Raw genomic sequence first — 14,370 nt, 5'->3', positions numbered from 1 at the left:
CTCCAGATAGTTTGTGTTAACTAGTTCCTCCGTCTCGTCTGTCTTTATTGTTTGTATGATTATTCATAAATATCGATCATTTTAATCACACTTATCCGAGTCACTGCAAGCAGTCCAGTACTTTCAGGTTATGTCACATTTTGATCTTGATACCTTCTTTTATTGGTATCTCTACAACTTAAAAACACTGTCATTGGTCCAGTCCCAGAACCATGGATGGAATACAAACACCCAACATCACCTGTTACAGAGTAATAGTGAGTAACACACAGATGATTTTCTAAGAAGATACAACTGAGACAAAATGTGTCAGGAAATATTTATTTCCATATTCAGACAGCACTTCTCTTCATTTCTGAACAATCTTTTGTGATGCCAACGCTGACCAATATACGGATCTGCTCATTTTCTTTGTAAAACATTGTATCCATCAGACACTTCATACTGAAGCTACATAATCCTGTAATTTTATTGATATGGCGCAAGGTGTCAAGAAAATAGTATAGTTTGCATCTTTGAATCAATTAATGTTTGATTAAAAAATAAGGTGTATGCTATATATATATATATATATATATATATATATATATATATATATATATATATATATATATATATATATATATATATATATATATATATATTTTTTACTGTCCCAACTACATACCGTATAAAATATTTGCATTTACATTGCATCTAAAAACAATCATCTATGTACAGTATAAAAAAACATCAAGTTTCTGACATGACGGAGAACGTTCATAAACGTTTCTCTGTATAAAGTTAAACTAACGTGAATAAACGTTGTCGTACAAGGTTACACTGTCCCAGTTGGACTCTTTGGTTGAAGGTCAAAACTTGGTCTCTGGCTCCAGTGTCTGTGGATGGAGGACAAAATGAAGTGTCAGCTTTTAAAGCACATAAACTTGTCCGAGATAGTAACAGGTTAGATTCACAGTCTTTGTCTCAAAGCTGCTGACAATTTACACAATTCACAAGTCACGCCAGGACTGTCGACCAGGACATGTCAAAATACGAGCCAAAACACGACTTCCCTTTAACTGCTGAACACTACAGATGCAAGAACTTGAGTGCCTCTGTCTGCTGTGTTACAGACCTCCTTAAAAAGCTAACTACAAGACTAGAAATGAAAGACGAGTTGTGAGACCAAAGGAGGGGCCTGTGAAGGAGAAAGTCATAGAAAAGAACGGCGCTTTGTTAGATTAGGACGACTTACGTTGCGGTTCCTCAGGCTGCCTTCTGAGTGATGAATTGTGACTGTTGTGAGAATCTGTTGAGCAATGACAAACATTTAGGCGAGTGCGGCGAGCGGAAGAAACGTTCACTATCTGGCTGTCTCACCTTGCTAGGATATTTTTTCTCAGCCGTGCACTCCGGGTGCAGGTGAAGGATGTGTAACACTGCATCATGCAGCGTCAGGTAGAACATTGATGGGTGAACTTCATCGTCAAAGAAGCAGCAGTCGTGAAGCTTTTGTAGGATGCAAGCTACACACGACACCCAAGATAGTCACGTTTTGTCCTTCACCTCTGGCAGTAATATACTTACGGTCACACGCTACTATGTAGATCTCAACATCCACTCTGATAAACTCTGTCAGCATCTGAAACAAAAGAACAACCTGTTGGATCTTGGATTGACTGGAAACATCTCAATATCTAGCACCTACAGTCTTAAGTCCCTTTAGTGCAGAGATGTCCAAGAATGAGACAGCAGCAAAGTCCAAGATCAGACTGTGGATGTCCACTCTGGGAACCACGAGGTTAGCGGGAAGTGGAGCTCTCCAATCCACCCGGGCAGGGAAGTCCGACGGCAGGTCCAAATCTTCTGAGTTGTTCTCATCGTCTGGTTGATTGATGGGTCCACTCGAGGTGTTCAGAAAACCATTCTGTAATTGTATGTTGACCCTTGACACAAGATACAATTTTTCTTTTCCACAGTTCACCTCTTACTGCCAGGGTTTTAGATTTGCAGCCAACATGGCATGTCTGCTTTTGTTCATGGCATTATAGCTCTAAATCTTAGCTGCTCCAACCACAATAAAACAATTATGGGTTCACAAAAAAAGAGATGAGACTGTCACCTGCATGTTACGCAACTGAACTCAACAGGGTTGGAAACATCCTCATCCATGCCTGATAACGCTCTCTTTTATCTTACTAAATCTCCGGCGGAGATGAGGTCAAGCATTGTGCCAAAGTCCTCACTGGTGGCAGCATAACAAGCAAACACATATTTGTCTGCACAGTCTTAAGCTGGACATTTGGTGATTACACATATCATGTTTCAGAGATGAACATCAGGACACCTACTGGCGTCCACTGGAGATGGCCCTTCTTCAGCAGTTCGCGGATCATCCCCAGAGCTTTGTTTCTCTTTCTCAACACCCTCAAAGGGTTGAAGCCAACCTACACCAGAGGTAAAGAGTGCAGCTTTACAAGTCATATACGAGCTTTTAAAGTGAATACACCTACTCTGAGTGTAGTCTGTATTTCAACTCAGCGTCTCTTTTTGTTTGTGTCAATAAACTGAAGACTAGTAAAAGGAGTTGTTTTATATGCTAAGTTGGTTATGTGAGCCTTTTACAGAAGATCACTAAAAGTTACTGTCATGATAAAGCAGTTTTGATCAGTTAAAACTGAGCATGCTGCTGACTATGGTCACACGGGGAGTGAAATAATATTTTATCATGACTTAAAATAGAATTTGTGGAGTTAGAGCATGAAAATTATTTGTGCAGTGTGTGTATATTGTGGACATCTCACATGTTCCTCAAAACAACAGTGTAGATTCATTCAGTCAATACTTACGGCATCGATCAGTTTGTTCTTCAGGAAGTCAATGTTGGCAAAAAAGATCGGTGATGGAATCTTGAAGATTTTTACTCCCTCTGGCTCAAATATCTTTGAAGAAATGTGATCATCAATAACAACATTGTGCAGTTATGTGATTCCTAGAGGAGAGTTTCTCACATCGATGTAGTCCTTCCTGTCTCTGTAGATGTCAGTTCCTCTAATGTTGGCTAGAACGCAGCAGCGAGGACTGAGGAGCAGACCCCACAATGTTTGTTTAATGTTCAGTGGCACAGTCGAAACCGACACACGCACGTATTTGTATTGCTATCCTTGTGGGGAGATTGTGGTGTTGTTGAGGTTTCTCATTGCCATAATGCTTTCCTCACCCTCAACCTACTCATCCAAAACACGACAAAGCTTAACCATGACTTCTAACAAGAATTAAGCCTTAAAAGTCATTATGATGAGATTTATGTTTTTGTTATGAAGACTTCATCCTCAAATTGAGGCTAACCAAATGGTCCCCACGAAGGCATGAAGATTGATTTATGAGCAAACAAGTAACCGCCAAAAAACAAAACCGTCAATGTAAGAACAAAAACAGTGGTGTATAAGTGAGAAGGTTAAGTGTGTTCTACTGACATGGCAACAACCACTGCCTGTACCACTTCCTGTTTAGTGTTCAAACACTGTTCAACACTTTTTTGTTTCAAGAGTGATAAATGTGTCGGTTAATTTGACTTAGAAAGAACAAAAACTACCGGGGAAATACTCACAACTGAGCCCTGAGAACAACACTGAGAAGCTCAATACCGAGTCCCACAGCGAGGCCCAGATCCAGTCCTAGGAGGATAGATGCGATACAAGTGCCCAACCACACCACCTGTCAAAGAAATATTTGAGAATGAATGTCATTTTATTTAGCCTCATGCAACATCTTCATACAATACTAAAATCTAATATAATAATTTTGCAACATGGTGAGGATTAATCCACTGTTCTTATTAGAGTTCAACCCATAGATTATATTTATTAAATTATGCCCAACTACAACTACAGCGCATCACACCTTCAGTGTATTAGGGCTACACAGTAACTTACGCAGTCTGGTTTGTCCCGCCGCCACAGGTAGGGGATGTCTCGGAACTGCAACAGCATACCCTTGAGGTTGACCAAGACCACAGCACCCAGCACAGACTGGTGAAACACAGGTGAGTGGCAGGTCGCTCGCAGCAGGAAAACACCTCAACTAACAACGATCGTAACAACTGATCACCTTTGGGAGCGGCTGCAGGAGGAATCCAATGGCCAAGGTGACGATCATGACAATAATAGCTGAGAGCAAACCAGCCACCTGAGACAAAGGTAATGCATTCATTTTTGTGCTGAATTAGACGAGTCATGCAAAGAGAAATTGCTGACAAACTAAGGTGTATTCCTATGCCATGTGATCTGCTTCCATGATGTTTGGCTATTCACGAGCACATTCTTCATAGAGCAGTCACCACTTCCGCATCGTGATGTTTACCTTGTTATCTTATCAATCTGTGTCACAGTTTGACTGACAACACCGTGCCACAACTCATAACTGAATGTCAACACTAAAATAAATATCAAACGCCAATGAGCACGTTGTGTACAATGTGTCGGAGAGATGAAAGTGGAAAACACACACAGGTTTTTCTCTCTGTGAATGACGCTATAATAATAGTTTCCTTATTGTAATGACTTAAGGCATTTTTAAAAGCTCAGTTAAAAACAATAAAATTAGGTATTGTCATTTAAATCTGCTCATTTAATGCATAGAAAAATGAAATGACGGAATTAGATAATTAGCACCAACAACAATGCGCAGATCTGCGACACGTGTTTCTCACATCAGTGTTGACATTTCTATCTCTGTAGATTTATTCATTTACTCTTGGCCATAAAGTAAGGCTATTAATAAACATAAAACACTGCTAGGATGACATGTACCAGGAAACAGTTTTAACTAATTAAAAACAGATATTATTTATGGATACTATTTGGGTGAGTCATCACATTGGTAAATGTACCTGGGTTTTCCCTCCGGTACTCTCCTGCACAGCCGTCCTGGAAAGAGCTGTGCTGGCCGCAAAAGACCTGAAGGACGCTCCAAAAATGTTGCTCACTCCAAATGCAACCAGCTCCTTTTAGACAAGGCCACAGTAAATGAGAGACTCGGTCATAATGTGAAAGTGATGACCCACCTGGTTCCCATCTATGGTGTAGTCATGCTTCACAGAGTAGACCTTCGCCACAGAGAAGGCCACAGCGAACCCGACGATTGCCATTGGAAAGGCTTCCACTGCCGTCTCCTGGAAGATGGGCAACTCAGGAGCAATCGGGGGCTCGTACCTAACAAAAGCTGCATTATTTGATGGATCATGCATAACCTGTGGTCCTCTAGTTAGTGCACGAATCATTTATGGGAGCTGCTTCAAAGCCACGTGCGTCTGATCGACTGACACAGCACTGTGACGCAAACACATTTGGATCATGACCTAAATTACTATGACTTTGGTTTTCACCCACGTTTTCTTCCTGACTGGGGAGTGTTGCTGGCATGCGAAGGAATGGTCACATGTGCACACTGCCATATACTGTAACCTTGTTAAAATGTTTACAGTTGTCATTATATTGTGACAGTTGAAACAGAATGGGGACATTAAAAATGGTGATGCTGCAACTAACCTAGTGACCGCCTTACAAATCAAGGCTGACACAGATATCACGAGTCTTCTTCAATCTTAGCATTATTAACCTTCACCCGGTATATTAAACACTTTAACGCTAGCTATAGTAATTGATTACAGCAAATGGGTTATAGATATATCTTCAACTATTAACGATTAACACGAAAAATCTCGCCTACTTTGCTGTCTGCACACTGCAAACACTTGTTAAATACAAGGAACTACAGATCAAATAAAATTCAGACTTAGCGCTAACTAAGTCTTCTCCTCCTCAGTGTGCTGTTTTCATGCATATTTTTAAATAAAATGAACTAAACTACATAAAAGGCAGCGGGCACAGCCTTTCAGTCTTAAATTCTTGAGACATTTCTCTCTTTCATATGAATTCCATCCAAATGTGAATACTGTACAACAACAACAAAAACAATAATAACAAGAGGAACATTTTTTCAAATTATTTTTGTGACTTTTTCTGGCAAAAGCTCCTCCTTCCCCCCGGCATGTGCCAGCTGAGCTAAAACTAGTTTTCAAGTCATTGTTGTAAACAGCAACTCTGGGTAGACCATCAAAGGAAATCATGGATGGATGCCTGCATCGCGACAGCATGGCATGTCACGGAACAGCAGCGTTTCCACAGTTAGCCTTTAGCTCGCTAGCATAGTAACAGTGTCTCACCCTCTTGGAATATATCCCACCACCTCAATGCCATATTTGTTTTCGAAGTCGAACGCGTACGAAACTCCACATATGATGACAGTCTGAAGAGAGGAGGCACAAATACAGTCACAGATATTATTACACGGTAACTACTTTAGGGTGGATGATCCTCACCATGATGACCTCAATAGGTATGGGCACTGGCAACTTGGACTTGAACCGGTCATTCAGCTCCTTGACGATGAATACGACCACCATGATCACCAAGGAGATGACCACGTCACACACGTTGGTGGAGGTTATTTTATTGAAGATTATTTCAAGAGTCTGAAGAGGGAGAAAACAGAGGCCATCAACAGGTTGGACTGCGATTACTATAGAGTGCATAGCAACACCTACGTATATTATTGAGAGAGGCCCACTGATTCCTGGAACCTGCAGGCCCAGAACAAACTTGAGCTGGGAGACAAGGATGTGTATGGCAGCAGCAGTGGTGAACCCGGATACCAGAGTGTCTGACAGGTACATGACGACAAAGCCCACCTGTAGCACCCCCATTGCCAACTGAGGAAGAGATAGAGGTGTAGCCAACATGTTGTTGGGGATTAATTTCCCGTACATGATGTCATACTTTGTATATCTGCTTATATCGTTTAACCTGCATGAGTCCAACAAGGAAGGTCACAGAGGAGGCCACCAGTACTCTTTGATCATCTCTTGTCAGGCCTTCAAATGCAGTGAAGTTGGCAGGTGAGCCTTCATCTGGTACCAGCCGGGTCACCACAGAACCGATCATCAGACATAAGACTGGGAATGGACCTGGAGGAAGAGTTTATGGGTCTCAGCGAGGCCACTTCAGGGGTCACGTAAGTCAAATGGAATCCTCTGAGGTCTCACCGACGGAAATGTGTCTGGAGGTGCCGAGGAAGAAGTAGATAATGACGGGGAAGAAGGCGGAGAAGAGCCCGTACCAGGGGGGCAGCGAGGCCAGCAGACAGTAAGCCAATCCTGAGACACACACATGCACAAGTTCCTATTTATATCCATGTTTGGACCTTTAGAGGTTTGTCATTGCAATAACGTTTTCCCCAGCCTCTCATCCTAAACCAATCCATTAATAACAAAGGTAAAAAAAGGCATGGTTATGTCAAGTCGTCTTCCTCAAATTCAGCACTGCACTATGTGTTTTTCCAAGAATTGGTCCTCACAAGATAAACCAATAGGTAAATCAATCCCACGCGCACGCGTGTGCTGTAAATATTAATCATGTCAGTTCACACTGCTATCGAAGTGACGTAAAGTGCCCAGCTACTATTAAAGCTATTGATGTTGTAAAGGCAGCTGAATGGAAAACATTTGTTATCTCCTTTATCAGATCAGACGCCAGTACATAGTAATCACCAGCATTTTATTGGCAAGATCAAATAACTCAGCCACTGTCATTTACATCACAACAGCCTGCATGTGAACTTGTCGTCCTGTACCTGCTGTGTATAAAGAGATGTTTGTGCGGGTGCTCACCTTGCAGGACGGCCACCAGTCCAGTACTGACACCTGACACGATGTCACTCAGAAGCCAGTCTCTGAGTCTGTAGAGTTTCATCCAGCTGATGACTGGAAACATAGACAGAGCTGCGTTCTTAGCTCGCTTGGCATCACATCTGCAAGGACATGTTCATGAGTTTCATCTTTGAATTATTCAAGCATTATTGTCTACATTCGGCTGACAGCCAACCATATCTGATTTACAATTTAGTATTATCAAATAACCTCTGCAGACTGAGGCTGGAAACAAGTAAACCTAAGCAAGCACTGGGTGAACATTCACACCGGGACAGTGCCATTACTTCTCAGTGATGTCATTTCGTGTCCTCATCTGTCAACACTTATCTGTCTCCGGCATAAGCTTCATGAGTTCAAGGCCATTCCATCACCAGACAGGGACAGACGCCACTTGTTGTTACGCCTCACTATATCACCATCTAAGGATCCCCACCACTGAAATTCAAGCATATTTGTCCCCAAGAGGCTTAGAAGTGAAAGAAATTCTTACGTGAAATACTCTCTGATATGATCCAACATGGTCTTTCTGTGCCTGTAGATCTTCTGGTGCTTCTCCGAGAAGTCCTCCTCTGAGTAGAGTGGCCTGGCCACCACATACTGCCTTGTTGCCAGTTGCATTGTCTCGTTACTGTGTCGTCCGATCGCCTGCTTCGTCTCTAAGTGTGTCTGAGGTTTCAGAAATCACATTAGCTGAGACAGGAGGTCCACTCACGTCTTTGAACGTCGCTAATCAAACATCAGCAACATCAACAACAAAGGTCCAGACACCTGACACACTGACAGTCCGAGCTCCTGGGAGGAATATTTAGATTTAATACTTTCAAAATGAGCTCCAGTGAGAGTTTGTCGTTCAGACTCTGAGCTTCCTAAATTTCTTTGTTAAGATCCAGGAAATTCTGACTTCCCGAGCTGAAAATACATCATCACCTCTGACTGTGGCGCTGTAAAACGGTCACGGTGTACAGCCAAACACTTACCTTCTGTGATCATGAGCGTCCTTCACCACCTGTGTGGACCTACTTGACTTCACAAGGGTTTATCCATCCATATATGCCACCTCCGGATCTTATCAGGACCATAATGATTAACAATAATTATGATAAGGTCTGGCTTCACACCACTGCTGGAATCCTGCCTTATCCTTGACCATTGTTCTGTCAAGTATCTACTGTATAACCAGCTACTTTCATTGCAGACGTTCCGCCCCTGGAGAGTATGTGGGAGATGTACTGATGGAAGTCGGGGAGGATGCGGACAGGACAAGACGTGGTGTGACTGTTGTACCCAGGAAACAAATCAAGGCAAAGGTCAGCAGTGGCTGACTAAACACATGGGTTTTGGTCTGGAAAGGCGGCACAAATGAAACTTTGTAGTTGGAGTGGTATTGGCTGAGTTGAAAGGCAAACATGTCAGGAAAATGTGAATGACCTTGTGGAGATGTCAGCCCAGGATTAAAGTGGTATGAGATGTGTTTGCTGAAGATCAAGCTTAGTTCAGTGCTGGTTCATGGGAATAAAGGCAGTGTGTAGTGTGTTGGGTGGGACAGTAGGGATATCTTACTGTCGTCCTAACATTTCATGAGTCAGTCATTTGCAGATTTTTTTTCACTTTAAGGTAAAGTACTGTGAAATGAGTGAAAAAAAATTAGCAATACAAGTGAAAATACGTTTTTAAGACTAACAAAAGTCCCTCCGTCCTGCTGAAGTGAATGTATCTAAAATTAAATGAGATATTTTGACTAAAAGTAAGGCTTCACAAAAGTTTTTACAGCAAAGCCTGTAGGTCATGGCATGTTGCAAGGCAGCCTAAAGTAAAAATGTCCAATAATAAATATGTAAATAAAGTTGTGTGGAAAGATGATGTCCTTCAATTTAATAATTAAATTCAATATATAATTTATTAGTTTATTAGTCAAAAATACTACAAATGTGAGCACAAAACGGGCATTTTCAAGTCAGTTATTTAGTATTGAGGAGTAAACCAAATTAAAACCTGCATAGTCTTGTGTGGAAAAAAAAAAAACGGTGAATGTTCCCTGGAATGACCTACCAAAATCACCCAAGAGTGCAGTGATGGCTCTTCCAAGAAGATCCAAATAACCCCACAACAGCATCAAAGGTTCACTTGCCTCAGTTAAGGACTCCACAACCAGAGAGTGGGGCCATCATGGCAAAGTTCCAAGGCAAACCCCACTGCGGAACAAAAACAACACTAAAATATGTCTCTTTTATTGCCAAAAATATGTGTTTGTGCCATTACATCAGGCGTAAAAGTACATCATAGCAACAGTAAGATATAATGGTTGGAGTGTGATTGTGTGCTTCAGGATTTAGGAGACTTGCTGTCATAAATGTAACAATGAGTTCTGCTGTCTGCCAAAACTAAAGGACAACTTCTAGCCATCTGCTGGTGACCTCAAGCTAAAGCAAAGTTGGGTTCTGCAGCAGAACAATGATCCAAAACACACCAGCTAGTCCACCACTGAATGGTTGAAGAATTGAAAATGAAGACATCAGAGTGACCCAGCCCTGTCCTGAATCCTATTGAGATGCTGGGACACGACCTTCAAAAGGCTTGAAACGCCTGACTACAATTCACCATGGTGGGTTCCAAAATCCCTCTACTGAAGGGAAACAGCTGTTGGCTGTGCAGTGCAGACAGTCTTTGGTCTCGCGGGGGAGACAAGGGAAACTCCATCATTTTGCAGTATAAGTATGTGGTCATGTTAGAGGTGAATCAGGTTAAAAAACAACTAGAAATTACGTTTTTGAATGGCTTGCATCCTCCGACTGTGTGGGACGACATTCACGCTGTGAGTCAACGCCTCGGCGTAGCTCTGTATTTCATAGAATATGGTCAAAATGATCCATGTGATCTCCTCGCTTTGGCAGCTCAAACTCGTAATTGTTCACCATCTAATACCATCATATTGCACACTCATATCTCCAGAGAAATTAGGCAAAATTGGATCATGTCCTACGGCACGCCTGAGGATCACCATGGCACAGTAGTGAGCCACGAAACACTGCACTATATGATGGACTACATGGCAAGTTTGTGCATCTCATGGCAGGATTTGGACTGTAGCCCACTTTCAGAGACACACAGTATAGACACGTTCAGCCAACATACAGTAGTGTCGACAGAGAAAGATTGGCATTTTGAGGGATCTGAGCATGTGGACTGCTCTATAACAATGGTCTGTCAACCTACTGCATCTTCTCACTGTTTGTAGAAACTGCCTATCAGATTTCGATTCATGTCCTGTTACAGAACTTTCTCATCAAACAAATATTGCGATTTAACAACGATGCCAAGTTGTTCCTGTTCTCCTGTCTGGACGCTTTATTGTCACCATATGTTGTCATTCATTGGGACAAGAACAGTGATCCTCTGGGTGTGTGTGTGGCCTGTGTTGGACTGGCCACCTGACCAGGGTGTATTCCTGTCTCTCGGCCAATGACTGCTGGGATGGGCTCCAGCTCTCCCCGTGACCCTGACCAGGACCAAGCGCTGGCTAACTGAACTGATTCCCATCAGCAGGTGATTTTGATCATCACTCAAGAAGATTATTGTTCTTGTGATAATGCTATGAGACAAAAACAATAGAAATTATGACCATCTACTCAAAGGGGACTGATTTACTGTCTCCCTTTGTGAGTACAGTCGCTCCCTTTGGTAATGCAACAGTTTGCAACGAAGGTTGGTCCAATGATTCAGTTTGATTTATGAAGACCGCATGCACACTGAATAGATAGAATAGAGAAAACACTTTGTACTTGTTTATTTATTGCATATCCGTACATACTGACTGGGACACCATTCTTGATAAATCTCTTGCATGTGTTATAGTGTACACAAATTGCCGTTATCTGTATGCATCCATTGTCCAGGAAAACACACAAACAATATTCCCAAACTACCGCAAATGGTTTGTCTTGGAGTGGAGGGATTCATTTTGGTGGATACATTTTATTTAACAGTATTTTTGTTGCTGTTGAGAAGACCTTCTAAAAACGGCAAAGCAGAGAAAATTCACACCTTTAATGGAAAACTTTGGGGTGTTTTTGCAGCCTCTTGCTTTATTAATGGAATTTTCTTTTGAGTAGAACATGCTGACCTCGGGACGATAAAAATTATCACCCTTCAGATATCAGTCACAAATTTTACAGCCCGTTTGATGTGGCTGATCTCTTTGGCAACATTACTGAGGTCGGTCAACCTCACCAACACACATGTTCACCTTGGATTTGGAAAGGCCTGATTTAATGATCGATTTTGATACTGTAGTGAGGGTATCTTTAAGGCTTATATAACAGATCTCAACCAGAGCACCAGATGTTGTACATCTATCATCCTGTCCCGCTCCACCGTTGCACATACCTAGTTGTGCCGCTTCTAAAGGCTTATTGTGTGGCGCAAATCTGTGATCTTTGCCTCAACTTGAGAGATCCTCCTTGGATAAGACAGGTCGCTGTCTTCAATGACTCTTATCTTCCTGGAGTTCAACCCTGCAGTGTGACACCACCTTGGACACAACGCTGATGTGCCATCCCTACATCGGGACATGGGGAGGCAAAGGTTATATGGAGGTAATTACTTGGAACTATAAGTTGGTAATCTTTCCAAGACCAGGTCAAAGGTGCACTTTTACCATCTACCCTCTTCATACTGCTATTGAAAGGCTGCTATTTCAACCACTGTCAGTGGGGGTTTCTCAGCAGTGGTTGTTCCATGACTCCAGATGTGCCTCTTCACACCAGTTTGAGCAGAAGCAGACAGTAGGGCAGAAGAAGAACTCTCCACAGGACATGGTCAAAAACAATGCTATTACTGTATCAAACAGTCTTCACCCATGTTTGCTTACAGGAGGTTATCACAAAAATGATCCAAAGGCAAATGATGATATCTTCTCAAATCTTGGCGTTGAAGGACGTTGAAGAGGCGTTTGCCAAATCTCGCTTACTATGCAATGACAAGGCAAAATCCCATCTGTCACAGCTGGTATGGAAGCATCTGATACGATAATGATTGCCTGAAATCAAGTATTTTCTAGAAATATGCACATTATTTTCTCTAATCTGGCTATAAAAATGAAAGCACAAGGACAAAGAAACAAAATCCCATCACCTGTCAACTCAGTGCCGCTCCTCTGCGTTGACCTTTGATAGCAATGTTTGCTCTACTGGACGAACGTTAAGGGAAAGGTCTGGCAGTGTGAAAATAAATCTCACTTGTTTTTCTGATGTTTGGTCACCGAAAAACAAAGTCATGATGCGTCAGAGTTGCAGGAGAGCTGAAATACAGGAGCATTCACTTACTGTTGCAGGAAGGGTGGTTACTTCAGCATCAGGTCTGGGAGTGGTGTTGTTCTTTGTTATGGTTTAAATTCACTTTGGAAACTGCTAAATAAAATAAATGTTGTTGAGTACAACCACAAATTGTCATCTAAACTCTAACTAGTCCTCTGTGACCACTGTCACGGACCACGCAGTGCTGTGCTGATGACCACATGTGTGATGTGAGGGTAAACACAGTTTTGCCATTACTGGACCAACATCCATGCAAGCAACCTGGTGCACTCGGTGCAAAGGTCACAGCCAAATGTAGTGAAGAACATTGCTAAAGATTTGAGGTGATTTTGGCAGTAATTTGGAAGTACAATGTTCATTTGTTGCCAAGTAAAACATTTCTTCTTTTGTCAAGTATTATGGACCCAAGGTACTTCACAAATGAATTAAAACAAAAGGTGCCATACAGAGACTAGGTGCTTTGGTTGAAGGATGTTTGTGTGGTGACAGGTACCAGGGAGATTCTGACAAAGAGATTTATGAACGCACAAAATATAAAATAACAGACTGGAACACTGACAGCAGCCGAGGGAGTCACTGGACGAGGAGAGATGTAGGACTGGAGAAAATAGGTTTATGAAAAAGACAGGTCGACAATGGTCATCACACATTGATGGAAACATACAGTAAAAGACAGAACAGAAAAATACAAGTGACAGAAATAATGACTTCATGTGGACGTCACAAGACATCCACAGAATCCAACAAAGAAAGAGTTAAGAATTTAAATAAGCATTCATTCGTTCAGAGGCGAGAGCAGGAAGCACAACAATGAGATAAAACCATAATAAATTAGAAACAACAATTTTAATTATTTATGATTTAGCGTTCTTATTTATTGTTGTTATCATGTCCTTAATATGGCACTCTTCTACTACTGCATAAAGTACACAGCAACTGATGAAGTACCATAAGTAAGACATTAACAAAAGTTCAGTTATTATATTACATATCCTTCAGACATAATTATGGTTACAGTGGAACTCTAAAATCAATTTTGAAAAATATAGTTCATGGTACAAAATGCATTTCAAACTAATTGATTTGAATGTAAAAAACAAAACAAAACAAAAAAAACTGGTTCTGGTCTGCATTAAACACATTTTAAAACGACAACTGCGCTGGATTTGAACCCTCAAGCTTATGACTAACCCCAGGCTCACTGTATACCCCAAAATAAACACAATACAAAATGTTTTTTTGCAGACCATGAATGTGGGTAAGTAGATGGAGAAAAATGGTGTAGTGTTTTGTGCAGTGTGTAGT

General features: G+C 41.6%; 1 protein-coding gene across 4 annotated transcripts; it reads right to left on the bottom strand.

The window, feature by feature from the left end:
• Nucleotides 1–631: 631 nt before the first annotated feature.
• slc26a3.2 (solute carrier family 26 member 3, tandem duplicate 2) lies at nucleotides 632–13,222 on the bottom strand. 4 transcript variants are annotated; one of them, XM_053863953.1, is made up of 22 exons: nucleotides 13,075–13,222; nucleotides 8,731–9,945; nucleotides 8,244–8,419; nucleotides 7,712–7,804; nucleotides 7,088–7,198; nucleotides 6,849–7,009; nucleotides 6,590–6,754; nucleotides 6,365–6,517; nucleotides 6,209–6,291; nucleotides 5,048–5,195; nucleotides 4,874–4,987; nucleotides 4,093–4,170; nucleotides 3,918–4,013; nucleotides 3,593–3,699; nucleotides 2,994–3,063; nucleotides 2,832–2,924; nucleotides 2,334–2,429; nucleotides 1,691–1,909; nucleotides 1,570–1,624; nucleotides 1,363–1,508; nucleotides 1,238–1,291; nucleotides 632–878 (listed from the first exon to the last, which is right to left on the bottom strand). In XM_053863953.1, exons 3-22 carry the CDS (start codon nucleotides 8,347–8,349, stop codon nucleotides 852–854), a joined length of 2,175 nt encoding a protein of 724 aa, XP_053719928.1. In that variant the 5' UTR covers nucleotides 8,350–8,419; nucleotides 8,731–9,945; nucleotides 13,075–13,222; the 3' UTR covers nucleotides 632–851. The 4 variants fall into 4 exon arrangements, with proteins under 4 accessions (XP_053719928.1, XP_053719929.1, XP_053719926.1 ...); XM_053863954.1 differs by lacking the exon at nucleotides 8,731–9,945; XM_053863951.1 differs by lacking the exons at nucleotides 8,731–9,945; nucleotides 13,075–13,222 and having other exon boundaries at nucleotides 7,712–7,851; nucleotides 8,244–8,702.
• Between the last annotated feature and the right edge of the window lie 1,148 nt (nucleotides 13,223–14,370).

The sequence above is a fragment of the Synchiropus splendidus genome, chromosome 4 (genome assembly GCF_027744825.2).
Source record: "Synchiropus splendidus isolate RoL2022-P1 chromosome 4, RoL_Sspl_1.0, whole genome shotgun sequence".
NCBI lineage: Eukaryota > Metazoa > Chordata > Actinopteri > Syngnathiformes > Callionymidae > Synchiropus > Synchiropus splendidus.
This window is presented reverse-complemented; position numbering and strand designations above follow the sequence as displayed.